This window comes from Nannobrachium achirus (assembly GCF_963921795.1).
Source record: "Nannobrachium achirus genome assembly, chromosome: 9".
Lineage (NCBI taxonomy): Eukaryota > Metazoa > Chordata > Actinopteri > Myctophiformes > Myctophidae > Nannobrachium > Nannobrachium achirus.
In genome coordinates, this window is record NC_137818.1 from 30,266,529 (window position 1) to 30,281,123 (window position 14,595).

The 14,595-nt window shown below is 41.8% G+C and overlaps 1 protein-coding gene across 1 annotated transcript in view; it reads right to left on the bottom strand.

Moving 5' to 3' along the window:
* Positions 1-573: 573 nt before the first annotated feature.
* The window catches only part of cpne5a (copine Va), a gene marked incomplete at its 3' end in the record, with an annotated part of 99,603 nt that continues 85,581 nt past the window's right edge, over positions 574-14,595 (bottom strand). Inside the window, exons 14-20 of the mRNA XM_080733956.1 lie at positions 11,529-11,575; positions 8,914-9,095; positions 8,137-8,264; positions 6,063-6,165; positions 1,944-2,001; positions 1,441-1,514; positions 574-762 (exon numbers count right to left, since the gene is read on the bottom strand). Coding sequence (XP_080590082.1) covers positions 574-762; positions 1,441-1,514; positions 1,944-2,001; positions 6,063-6,165; positions 8,137-8,264; positions 8,914-9,095; positions 11,529-11,575 — 781 coding nt within the window. The remainder of the gene's footprint in view (positions 763-1,440; positions 1,515-1,943; positions 2,002-6,062; positions 6,166-8,136; positions 8,265-8,913; positions 9,096-11,528; positions 11,576-14,595) is intronic.

Here is a 14,595-nt window from a genome sequence, read left to right on the forward strand (position 1 = left end):
CTAGAAACAGTTATTTTCACAAACAATGGAAAACTACAGGGTAAAAATATTACTCGACTCCCTGAACAAATAAATAAATGATTTCCTCTATAAATAAATAAATACAATTGGCATACAAGTGATTTCCTAGTTCAACACACGCCGACTCCATAATGGGCATCATATCCACAAACACACACTAGCACATTCTACTATATACTTTCAAACAGCACGCTTTCTATCCATTGAATCACCACTTTGACAGGTTTGACAGCAAACAATTAAGACCTCCTTTCACATTAGGCTCCTGTATCTTTCCACACACACCCTCCCCCTCCTTCCAAGCTGTCTTGCTCCAAACCTTAAATGGAGTCTCATTGGTTCTGTTGAGTGTGACTGGATGAATATTTACGAAAAGCCTTTGAAGCATTTCCATGTCCTCTGAGAGAAGGGCGGGCGAAGGCAGAAGAATCCACCGGGCTCCCGTTCTTCCCTCTCCTCTCTTCCCTGTCTCCTGTGGGGCTCAGATGGGTGTAGTTCATATGGGTGTGGTTCAGATGGGTGTGGTTCAGATGGGTGTAGCCTGGGTGTGGCTCAGATGGGCGTGGTCTGGGTGTCGTCGTCAGGTGAGCAGGCTGGCGGAATGAGGGAGGGCTTAATGGCTCTGCCTTTCATGTAAGAGATGAGCTGGTCTGGGATTTCAGCCAGTACGTCCTTCGCCAGCCTGGCCATGCTTAGCACGTGGTTACCCGTACGGTCCATGTAGTCTCTGAATGGCACAAACTGGGACAACATGGATGAAATTGAGGAGGACATGATTTACAAATCCTTTTTTATTGCAATGTTTACTATTGGGACACTACTGTATGAAATTAACTAATTAAAAAGAAAATCATGGGCACCATGTGTGCCTTTTTAGATTAGAAAAGACTGGACGCTGGATATGTCAATGCTACTTGTGTAACTGTATCCATCATTTCAAATTAAAATCCCTCCAGCTTCTCATACATGGTCCTGCCATAGAACTGTATACTGTATATTGACCGGCTGACGCCTCACGGGGCTCAAGGAGTGCCTGCCTTATTTTCAATGTCAACATTTTTATTGAGTCGAAATGGACATCAGGCCACCATTACATCTGTGTCAACATGGTACTCGGTACTGACTTGGTATAAATGAGTTGCCCCTTTGGCATCAACATGATACTGCGATTATTATAGTGCATGGAGGGCTTCTACACAATCACGCAGGAAAACAGGCACACGCGCACGCACACGCGCACGCACACGCACACGCACACACACACACACACACACACACACACACACACACACACACACACACACACAATCAACGACAAAACGTTTCCCCATGGCATTCTCTCTCACTACCTTTAGAGATCTGAACATTAAAAAAGGAAGAAGAAAAAGACATAGAGAGAAAACAGCAGAGGTTTTTCACCTGTACAATGTCTCTCTCTGCTAGCTTTCCTCGTGAAGAGATCCTGATGTCATCGCCGTCCAACTCCACCATAGCTACAAAGGTCATATTAATTCATGTAAACTATTTCCCAAGTCCATAGTGAATCTCACACGCAGAGAATCATTCATATTCATGTTATCATTAAATATGACTTAGTGCAAGACAGGCTTCCCAACATTTTAACTGCCAAACCCTCAAATAGCCATCTGGATGTAGCCCCCATTTGCTAAATTGGAAAAACTAAAAAGAACATAGCGAATATAGACAATCTTCAAGCTCACAATGCGTCACATCACAATGTGTTGTAAGCTTTTAGATCTGTTATGTTCACCATTTTTGAAAATGTTTGACAATGCTTGAACATTAATGAAATATTTTGACAATAATAATATGCCCAAAATAGGGACGCCAGGTTGAAAGTGGTTAAACTAGTACAATAATCATATGAACTGAATTGGAATTTAAAAAAAAAGCCATCTCACCATCAAACTCAGCTTGGCCAACTCCAACAATGATGATAGACATGGGGAGCCTGGCCGCCTGTCACGAAGGAAAGGAACACAGTCATTGAATAGCTGGAGGTAAGAATCTCAATAATGTCAGTAGAGTATGTCAGTTCTCCCAAAGTAATAGTACAAAGAAAAAGGATTTAACACACATTAAAAGAAAAGAAAATGCAATAATCCTGTTCCAGTTTGACAGCTAGCATAAACAGATCATTACAGTACAGCAGTGACATGTGTCAATATACAGCAGGGTTCTCTGGAGAATGGAGGAACTGCATTATTCAATTCAGAGGACCCTTGGGGCTTCACAGTTAATGCCAACAAATTGTGGAACATTAGAAAGATATCTAGGTTGGCACAATACATAATGTCAAATTCTAAAACGTTACATGAGGTTAGACGGCTTCATCTGTACAAACCAATTCGAAAGTAAAAGACAAAATGTACCAACATGAGTGCATGGTTTGTCAAATATGCATAAAACATGGCTACTTCCACATACACCCGTCACACGCTCCTGTATAACTTATTCATGGTTTGCTCATGGCAAACAAGCAAGGGGTTTCACATATTTATCAATACTACATTATGGCAAACAGTGATGTGCATTAACAGATAATAACGATCCACAATATTTATGTGAAAAGAAATGATAAACATACACATTATGACTCACTCTCCGGTTCATTGTGTGGCCTACTGATTAGATCTCCACTCCGCTTCATTGTGTATTGATTAGATCTCCTCAACATACTGTATAGGCTGCTGCATCAGGGTGAGGATGCAAAAGAGCTGGCATGAATGAATAATCAGTATGTTTGCGGTAGAAAAACACGCGGAAAGGGGCCAAAGTAGGGCAGCCTTCCTGGAAAACCTCCCAAGGGAATAAGACTGTCACAGATAAGAGTAAACAGACTTACTGTAGAAGGTCTACAGTTCTCTCTCTCTCTCTCTCTCTCTCTCTCTCTCTCTCTCTCTCTCTCTCTCTCTCTCTCTCTCTCTCTCTCTCTCTCCATTAGTCTTTATCTGCCTCTCTCACCACACATTATTTCTATCTCTACCCCATTTCTTTCTGTTTCTCTTTCCTACTTTCCTCCTTGTATCTACCTATCTCTCAACATCTTTCTCTCTCCAAAACTGCTGGATGCTATCAGTTTGACACGTATAATAACATGTACAACTAATACGGATTACATTATATCTCTCTGGAACATACATGCCTCAGCATCCTTGCCTATAAACACCACATCACATTCATATAAAGTGTGCAGGCCTACATTATTTAGTTTGCAACATTTGTTACAGTACATTGCCTGGGATTCTCTCACCACTCAACTCTCTCATTCCTCCTACTTCACAGGTCAAGAACCCTCTGGCATACATTCCTCTCATAATCACCTTTGTTCATCAGAGCCCCTTAGGTCCATACATTTCATATTTCAGTTTCATTTCAGGTCAGTCTCATGCACTGTCCAAGCAAGAGGGATAATTTATCAACCCAGAGCCGGTCTAAGAGCAGAGCCAAATACATTATGTGGCTGCAATTGCTCTGTTTTGGACAACTGAGCCAGGGAGACAGAACTCCTACATCATGATTTACAGTCCTGTCTGGAAACTGTGGGAAAGAAAGAATAACATCAAAGCGGAGCATTTGAGCCTTTATTTACCCCAAAGGCTGTCATGCTAAACAACTAGATATTTTTGGCAGTGAAGGCCAAGGTGTGCAGGACTAAGGCAAACAGGAAAGAACTGTTTTGGCTATCAGCGGTTCTCGCAATACTCCCAACAGATGTTTGCTTTGATGCTACTGTATCTACAAAAAAACACATAAACACAGCAAGAAAACAAGAAAGAACGCTGCAACACAAAGAGCATATCTCCATATCTTTGTTTTCATCAGCATAAGCAAATGGTTGCATGCCATCTAAAACAGGTCATTCAGTCCTTCGCTCTATGGTGACAAAAGGAGAGAGCAGCCGGGTCCAGGTCAGAGGTTACAGGCCAGTGATGGCAGCTTAGAGCAGCAGACAAGATCTTAAAAGGAAGGTGTGGCTGTTCTAATGGTTTGACTAACAGTCGCAAATTCCCTTTAAACCCAGTCTGCTGTGGGTTCCTCCAACGATTATTCCCTTTAAACCCAGTCTGCTGTGGGTTTATCCAATGGTTCTCCTGGCAGTTTGATGGCAGTCTTATATCAGTGACTTTCAACCTGTGGGTCTTGAGGATATTGCAAGTAGGGCCCCAAATAATTACTAAATTACACTTTAATAAACTCTAATATTTGAATGATAATATAACATTAATATAAGGAAATAATGTTACAAAAAAAACATATTTGTTCTTCAAAACAAGTTTTCATTTTCCTTCCGATGAATAGGAATGGATGGTATATCGTATGGCCATGATACTGACCATTATACTGACATGATACTGACCATGATACTGACATGATAATGGCCATGATACTGACATGATACTGACCATGATACTGGCATGATACTGACCATGATACTGACCATGAAACTGACATGATAATGGCCATGATACTGACCATGATAATGACCATGATACTGGCATAATACTGACCATGATAGACTACTAACCATGATACTGACATGACCATGATACTGACTATGATATAGACATTACTGACATAATACTGATCAAGACACTGACCATGATACTGACATGATACTGACCAAGATACTAACCATCATGCTGACATGACCATGATACTGACTATGATATACAGACATGATACTGACCAAGATACTGACCATGATACAGACATGATACTGACCAAGATACTGACCCTCCCCCCCCCTCCCCTCTCTCTCTGTCTCGCTCTCTTCACATAGCCCGGAGGGACAATTGGTCCGCAATTGGCCAGTTTGTGGTGTAAGCAGTTCATCAGTCAGTCAGTCAGTCAGTCAGTCAGTCAGTCAGTCAGCCAGCCAGCCAGCCAGTCAGTCAGTCAGTCAGTCAGTCAAGGGACATTCGTGTTTATAAGGCTGGTCCACTGTGGCAGTCCAATGTAAAAAAATCACACCCGTGTGAAGTGGAGCTGTGTGTGTGTGTGTGTGTGTGTGTGTGTGTGTGTGTGTGTGTGTGTGTGTGTGTGTGTGTGTAGATCATGTGTACCGATTTTTGTGACATTTGAAGAAAATATGTAGGAAAAGGAGCAAAAAGTGTGTTTTGGAGAAAATTCAAGATGGCGGAAAATCAATCCTGGCGCAAATGGGCGTGGCCTATATGGGGAGATGCGTCTTGACCCAAGGAATCCAGGGAAAAAGAATTTTAATTTTCCGATCTACGGTTCAAGAGTTACGGGGCAAAACGTAAAGTGGGCCGTTATAGCGCCACCATGAGGCCGAGTGATTTATGAGTGATTTTGAATTATTTTTCGATTCATTCTTAAAATCATTATGAATCTCCTCTCCGAGGTTTGAAACTGTAGCTCCTATGGTTTACGAGAGAAAAATACTTGAAAGTGATTTCTTGCATTGTCCCATTATAAGTCAATGGGGACAATTAAGCGTCGTTTTTTGCCGATTACGTCGGCATGGTAAGGCGGATCGGAACGAAAGGTAATAGAACACCATTCCCGGCCGAGCCGCACATTTTGATGTATATATTGCGCGAGTGGCGTAAATGGTGCGGCACTAGTTACGCGCCGAAGTCAGGCTACATACAGACACACAGACAGACAGACACACACACAGACCCACACAGCCACGTATAGGGAGCTGCACACAGCTCCAAAAATACCAAACAGAGCTTCAGGGGGGAAACGAAACAGTATAAACAGAGCAGAAAACATCACATAAATCCTCCTCTAATCTAGTGCTACTGACTTCTATAACCGTAAACTTAACAAAGATTGATTTTTTTTGCCTGAAGGGGAGGCTGGCAAGAACAGTGCCATAGTAAGTTAAAAGCACTAAAGATGCCCTGCAGAGAGAGAGAGAGAGAGAGCGAGAGAGAGAGAGAGAGAGAGAGAGAGAGAGAGAGAGAGAAACAGACAGACAGACAGACAGAAAAAGAGAGAAAGGCTGGGGGAGATTGAACCCCTTTTAGGTTTAGATGGGAACTCACATTTACAATGGCTTCCTTGGTCTGGGCCATGTCTGATATGACGCCATCAGTGATGATCAGCAGCACAAAGTACTGAGAGCCATCCTGTACAGCCGCTGCATAGCTAAGAAAGGACATTGAGTAGAGTATGGAGTTAAGACAGCACCAAGCAGTCCAAATTGAGCGAAGCGGCACATGCATTCATATGCTGTGGAGCAGTGTTTCCCGAACAGAGGGCTTTGGGACAACCATACATTAGTATTGCAACAATTATGTTTAATGTACTATATCAGTACTTCGTGTGCACTCATTTCCCAATACAGAGTCAAATTCTACACACCATTTTTTTTTTATTTGAACCACTTTGGCATGAAAACAGCTGTGCTTTGAAATTTTGACTTGGCCATTGTTGTGCCTTGGGCACAAACAGTCACTTCTTGATCAACACTTCTATAGACATGCACACACAATGTGTTGTGTATTCAAGTCTCACTGGCTCATCCAGACACAATAATAACCCATCAGAGACTGGGTGGCCTGGATTCAATTGCTCATTGCTGGCCGGCCGCACTATGAATAATTTACTAATGTGTTTATGCAAGTGGCACTGTATAGTCATATTCTTTCATAGCAAGTTATTGATTGCCCAGCACTCAATTGACCAGACTTGGTAAGGGACAAAGAAGGGAAACTGAGTGGCATGTTATTGTCTACGGCTCTAAGCCAAGGTCAGACTCTCGCATGTTTGACATTTTAATCAAAAATCACAGTGGGTCATTGACAAAGGAATGTAGAGAAGGTCTGCATAAACAAACATTACAACTAATTCATACTTCATCGTACATTGTACATTGTTCAATTGCAGAAATGGACATATTTCCAAGTGAAATCCCTTGATAATCAGTTATTTTCAGTATAAATATGTCTTTCAGCCAATACAACCTCAGCTATAATTTACAATAAAAATGCATAATTTAGGCGGTCTTAGACAGTCTTAACCATACCTTAACAGGTAGGTGCCAGCCTGCCAGGTCAATATATCATACATCTGATTTACAGACTGGGGATCTGTCTATTCATTAAAATAAACCCTGAACAACTGTGGTAAGGCACACTGAACCGGAACAGGAAATTACTGTATATGCCACCTTCAGGAAACCTGGGACTACAGTTATGCACAGAGTCGATTGTGGTAGACTGCATCATTGTGCAACTGTCTTCATCTATGGAAGTGAAAGTATGCATGGTGAACGTGTTTAGCAAAAGCAAGTTGCTTGGGCTTTCCATTTTTACGCTGCATTGACACTGCCTATTTACCCTGAGCTAATTTTGTTAAATTGTACTATTTGTGATGACAGCAAGTGAAAAGCATGTCAACAACCACTTACAGTATAGTAATAATAAAGTGACTCATCGGTTGAATGGTGTCTGATCAACACAGCGATGAAAAGCATCGTAGTTTACTGCCTGATTTTGAATCATCCCATCAGCCTCCTCTATCCCACTCCAATCCAGACATGGAGGTTGTTATTCCACTCTAGTGTTGGGCAATATTACTCAGGAGAGTAATATGTTACTTAACACATTACTTCTTAAAAAAGTAATAATATTATATTATTTATTACTTGGAATCAAGAGCAGTACCGGTATGTACTACAACACCACCTGTTTAGCCATCTCCTTTTAGAACTGAATCCAACTTTTTTGATGTAATACTGTATATACTATTTTTTGCATAGTAATATTTATTTCAGTTTTATATTACCTTACACTAATCATCACTGGGTAAGTTATACTGTTCCACTCAATGTCAAAACGCCAAAGTATTGTACCGTAGCACCTCGATTAGAAAATGTCCGGTGCCATAAATGTCTGACCAGTTACATTCATCTCTGCTAGACAGCTGATTGTTTACTTTACCTTCATTAGCTCAGCTAAATTGACAGAGCAACCATCACTCACTGTTGTAATTCCGCTAATAGCTTGTCTACTCACTGAAGGTTGTCTTCAGGGCTGACTTTCAGCCAAGAATAGAGAGAAAAGGTGGAGGAAAGCAGTAGCACCAGGATGAGGTGTGATAGCCAGATAGGTATACCTTGCTACGTGGTTAACAACTGGAGCGAAGTTGGTTGGTCCATACAGCTGAACAGTCTTAAGGCTTTGGTGGTAAGCTTCCAGAATACCCTCCATTCCATTGCAGTACGGGTTCTCAATGTTACCGTTCTATGAAGAAACAAAATCAAGACGTGAAAACCAATTAATAAAATGATGATTTGGTTACATGCCATATCCAGCTACAACAAATATTTTAACTTAGGTTTAAACCCTGCATTTCCAAGTCATAGGGAATAGAGAATGAGGTAGAAATGATCTTACAATATTAGTCTTGATGCTAAAGTACATTTTCATGGGAACACGACATGATGGAGACAATACCCTGTAGATATGGCCCTCGTTAAGCGTACTGTACAGCAGCCAGAGGACATTAGCTAGCTGGGAGAAGTCAAATTAATTTAAGAATCCGTCAGGCTTACAGACCGTAATTTACACTATAAAAAAGGAAGATGAAATTCCTTTTAAATTATTCATAGGCCTATCTAAGGTGCACCATCATTCACCCAAAAACATACAGATGCATCCATGACATCAATGCACATACGGTAGTAACCACCGTCTTACCCGCACATCGGAATAAACATAAAAAAAACATAAAACAAGCCACATGCAAAAGGCAAACTCCACAGGGAATGCATAAAATATTCATGCAAATTCGGCCTCACTTCACTGAAAAGTCTAAGCTGCGTAATCAGGCCTTGACTGTTTGATGAGGGATTCTAACAGCCGATCAAGCAGCTCCCGAGCTGATAGTTACCAGGGGGAATTCATGGGAGACCCTCCCATCAGGAGGAAGCTTAGCTCCAAAGCCCAGGGCGGGAAACATCTTATCACTGTCATAGTCCTGGATGATCTCTCCCACGGCCTTCAGGGCCATGGCGTAGGCATTCATCTGGTAGGGATTCATGTAGTGGAGTGAAGTGGATTGGGATGGATTGCCTTTCAAGACAGGAAGAGTTAGACAGTAAAGTAAGGCATTAGGTTAAACCGGCAGCTCCAAAAAATACTTTACTATGCTGTAAAAGTGGAGTACGGAATGATGGCTACAGCACAGTAAATGCAAAGATATATGATATTCTGAGACCAAACGTAAGTTAAAGTAATGGTGGTATAGTATGAATAGAATTCATAATAATAATATTAACTATTTATGAAGTAGGCCGGCCTACTTGTGAAAACAAGGTTACGTGCTTTACATAAAACTGAAGAAATAAAGGAAAGGAAATTTTGCAATAGAAAAATATAATAACATAAAATATGAGAGACACTGAGAGACAATGATCTAGTAAGCCTGAGCTCCTCAGGCAGGTTGTTCCATGAAAGTCCGAGCGGTTCTTACAGTAAAGGCACAGGCTGCCAACCTTTGTATTCAGCCTTAACTCAAGAACAACCAGCAGTCAGCTTCGCAGTAGGGGCGAGATCATTTAGCGACCTACAACTGGGTTGCAACCTGGTCGGTAGTTTTCACCGACTGGGTCGCTAAATCTACCGACTGGGTCGCTAAATCTACCGACTGGGTCGCTAATCTACCGACTGGGTCGCTAAATCTACCGACTGGGTCGCTAAATCTACCGACTGGGTCGCTAATCTACCGACTGGGTCGCTAAATCTACCGACTGGGTTGCTAAATCTACCGACTGGGTCGCTAAATTTACCGACTGGGTTGCTAAATCTACCGAACAGGTCGCTAGATTTACCGACCGGGTCGCTAAATCTACCAACCGGGCTGCAAAATCACCGACCGGGCCAGGTCAGTGATTTAGCGGCCCGTTCGGTAGATTTAGCGACCCAGTCGGTAGATTTAGCGACCCAGTCGGTGATTTACCGACCCAGTCGGTAGATTTAGCAACCCAGTCAGTAGATTTAGCGACCCAGTCGGTAGATTTAGCGACCCAGTCTGTGATTTAGCGGTGTGATTTAGTGGCCCGGTCGGTAGATTTAGCAACCCAGTCGGTTTACCGACCCAGTCGGTAGATTTAGCGACCCAGTCGGTAGATTTAGCGACCCAGTCGGTAGATTTAGCAACCCAGTCGGTAGATTTAGCGACCCAGTCGGTAGATTTAGCAACCCAGTCGGTAGATTTAGCGTTAGCGACCCGGTCGGTGATTTAGGGTTAGGGTTAGGGTTAGGGTTTGGGTTTGGGTTAGGGTTAGGGTTAGGGTTAGCAGCCCGGTCGGTGGATAAGCGACCCTGTCGGTAGATTTAGCGACCCAGTCGGTAGATTTAGCGACCCAGTCGGTAGATTTAGCGACCCAGTCGGTAAATTTAGCGACCCAGTCGGTAGATTTAGCGACCCAGTCGGTAAATTAAGCGACCCAGTCGGTAGATTTAGCAACCCAGTCGGTAGATTTAGCGACCCAGTCGGTAGATTTAGCGACCCATTCGGTAGATTTAGCGACCCAGTCGGTAAATTTAGCGACCCAGTCGGTAGATTTAGCAACCCAGTCGGTATATTTAGCGACCCAGTCGGTAGATTTAGCAACCCAGTCGGTGAAAACTACCGACCAGGTTGCAACCCAGTTGTAGGTCGCTAAATGATCTCGCCCTCTCTCCAGCTTCGCATGTGGAAAGGACTCTTTCTCTTCGATTTACTAAAAACCTTATCTCTATTTTCTACCAAGCATTGAATTCCAACTCTTCCTTAAACTCCCAGGCTGCCAAACAGTCATGGGAGAAAGATTTTGGCATATCGATAATGTTGATTGGCAAGAAATACAGTCCATATTATAATGGACTGTATTCCTTGTGAATACCTCACATGTACGTGTATGTTACACTCCACTGTTCTGTTGTTGTGTTGCTGTTTTGCTTTCCTGTTTGTCTTCTTTCTCATACAGTACGTTATGTTTGTTGTTTATATATTGTATGTTTAAAAATTATAATAAACATATTCTTAAAAAAAAAACAATAGAAAAATAATAGAACCGACACACTCACATACTCAGTTCAGCAGTTCAAGCCTAGACTCTAAGGCAAGTTAAACTCTTTTGACCTCGCAAAGAGCCTAGGTCTGAAACATTGTCAATAAATGTATTGGAGAGCAAAAAAAAAAAAAAAAAAACAGCAGTAAAGGTTTAATAACTCAAAGGTGTAATTAGGGGCTGGGCCGTTAAGTGTCTTATAATCGATTTAGTAAAATCTTTAAGTCAATCCTAAAACAGACTGGTAACCAGTACGTTGAACAAAGTACAATGGTTTAAGTATTTGGGGAATACCATTCATTCTCAGTGTGCCATTTTGTACAACACAAATCCATAACTCACACTGTAAAGATAATATTCAGCAAGAAAGACCCATAAATCCTGACTTCGGTTCATGGAAAATGGCATAGTCATACATCAGCCTACAAATTGTGTTATTTAGAGAACTCACCATTCGATGCAGTGAAATCAATGGCCACTGTAAAGTGAATCTGGGTGCTGAAACGGACACACATGGAAAAGGATGCTGGTTAGCAGGAATTCAAAACTCACAATAAATTCACTGCTGGCCCCATAATGAAGGCTAGCTGTCTCCTACCTCACTAACTCCCACACTTTCTCCATCTCTCAAGGACTCCCATAGAGTTGCCGTAACATTTAAGTACTTTTGGCTTAGAGGCCTAATCCTGTCCATCTGTCCAGTGGAGTGCTGCAATTACCCAGGTCTCTCTCTGCTTTCTGCCTGAGCTCTCACCTGGGAAGCAACATGGCTCAGTGAACTGTGGCGTCTCAAAAAAAATAGTTTTCTTTTTAAATCTGCTTCCACCGATGCAATGGAAATGGGTTCAAAATCAAGTCAAGCTAGACAACTCATCTCCTCATGTAGAAATAGCCAGCGCGACGGCGTTTGCCTAGACATGCTGGACTAAACTGAATTAAGAATTAATACATTCTGAGACTTGAATTGAAGTGATGGATGGCAAATATCAGGAATAAAATATCTACTATCATGTTGAAAATAATTTCCCAAGTACACTAGTCATCTTTCTTGTTTAAGGCTTAGATGCACAGGACTTACAAAATTCAATTTCAATCACAGAAACAAAGTTTAGGTATTTTAAAAGATTTTACCTACATTATAGTGAAATTGCTTTGCACTTTGCACACAAGGCAAACTCTGATGCAGTAGTTTACTAAATGGCTTCACTAACCACACATTAAGGGATTTGGGTTCCATAAAATCGATACATAAGGGAGATAAGGGAGCAGTTGTGTAACAATTGTCACGTACAGTATGAGCATAATACTGAATACTGAGCACCATTACAACAACAATCATCATCATCCTCATCCTCATCTCCACTCTGATTCAGTCAATATATTATTAGGCTATATATGATGTCAATCAATGGAGATTTCAGGGTCTCCACTCAGCACATCCACTGTTTGTTTCGTCAATCTGCAGGCAGCATCACAAAGGGCTGACCAAACACCTTCAGGCATATTTTATTCATGAGTACAGTGATTGTGAGAGCAAAGACCTTGAAAAGAAACTAAACACAATCTAACTACAGTACACTGCACTACGATTTGCCTCGCCTGCTCTCCAAGATAGACAGACCGACGGAGGAGGCAGTGGGAAGCCGAGATCAAAGAGTGTGCTCCTTCGTTGTGATTAACGCTGATTGCCTCTCCTGACTCCAGGTCCATTCAGAAATGCCGCCCAGCATTGTATCGCAGATAATAGTGCATTTCTCCTGGGGAGACTCTGACCCTGCCTCATTAATCAGCATTGAGTTGGACTGCTTGGGCTGACAATGGGGAATTGTTGAGATGGCACGGTGCCTTTATTTGAATGTCTCGGTTGATTTCTGCGGTTAGCTCCGGCTGTGTGCGCATTTTATAGAAAGGAGGAGAAAAAAGCATGGCGATGCATTAGAATTAAGGTATGGAAGCTGTCAGTCATACTGCCATTTAGCTCTTCAAAGCAATTCAGTGGTTATACTGTAGCTATAGGCAGATGAAGCCCCCACAAAACCTGTACTAGTAAGACACCTCAGGGCGACATGCGACCTTGCGCCAATTCTTGGCCATCTCGCCAGTGATATATATTGGACCAGTGATGTATATCGGACCAGTTACCCATATATGGAGACCCCTGCATGATAGTCAACAATGTGATGTCAGAACATGCATTACAAAATATGGGCATTCCCAGATATGCGCTTAATATTGATGACATCGGGACAGGGATCTCCATATATGGGCATAAAACGGACAAGGACGTAATTAATTTGCAAGTGCACCCCGTCCGTCCGTCCGTCCGTCCGTCCGTCCGTCCGTCCGTTCGTCTGTCTGGTAGACTGTATTCCTGTAGTCATGTGATCAACATGGATCTGTACGATTTTCCATATTCCATCCTAATCGGCTAAGTTTGCATTTGGTTTGGTCCATTTTGAACAAAATGCCTCAAATCATGAACATGCGATTTTTGTGAAATTGAAACAATCCCACTAGGTCAAGGAACAAATGCCACCCTTTTCACGTTGGTCTGTTATAGCACCACCAGAAGGTTGACTTTCCAGGTTTCCTGACCTGGCGGAAACCTGTGCCCCGAAGAGCACTGCTTCTAGTTTGCTGCTCTGGACTAACCTCTGCACTGTATTCATTTTGGGACAACCTCTATTCCCTTTACGTACATTGCAAGCATCATTAATTCGCTGTGTTATCTCATTGCTTCTATCTCTTTCATTTTATTACGTCTTTTCTTTAACCTCTATCCTTTCCCCAGCTTTCTAGAGTTTTCTAGAGCACTGTTTCCCTGGCATTTTTATGGGTCACGATTCGAGTATAAATCCCATTTTCTTTTTGTATATTTAAAAATATATACTTTTCGTTTTTTTTTATATTATATAATTGAAAATAGTTATAATTTTCTACATTTTAAAACAAACAAACAAACAAATCTAAGAAATTCCATAAATAAAATAATAATAATTAAGAAGTAGTGAAAATAGCCGATCTACAAGCTCACAAAGCTTGTAGATCTGTTATTTTTTACTAGTTTGGGTCCCGGGCAAACATCTGATTTCTCTTTTGGGTCTTGACCTGAAAAAATGTGGGAACCACTGTCCTAGAGCATTTCCTTTGTGAACAAACAGTCTGGTATATCAGGGGAGTCTCATTGGTGCCTTTTGCTATTAGAGCAAAGTGTAGTGAAACATACAGGTCAACATACACCACCCTTGAGGGATAAGCGCTGTCTGCTGCCTGTCTGTGGCCACTGGCCAAGTGTAGAAATAATAACTGTACTTCTCTCAATTTGATATGGAGAGTTCTGTTAAATTCCTAGTTTTAAAACTTACTTAGAAAGTACTTTTTCTGCATGGATCTACCAAGTGGATGTGACCTGTGAAAGGCCATGGGCTTTACTTTTCCCTGTGGATCTACCATGTGGATTGAACCTGTGGAAGTTACTGCTCCTTGTGGACTATGTGGTTGAACCTGACATGAACTCA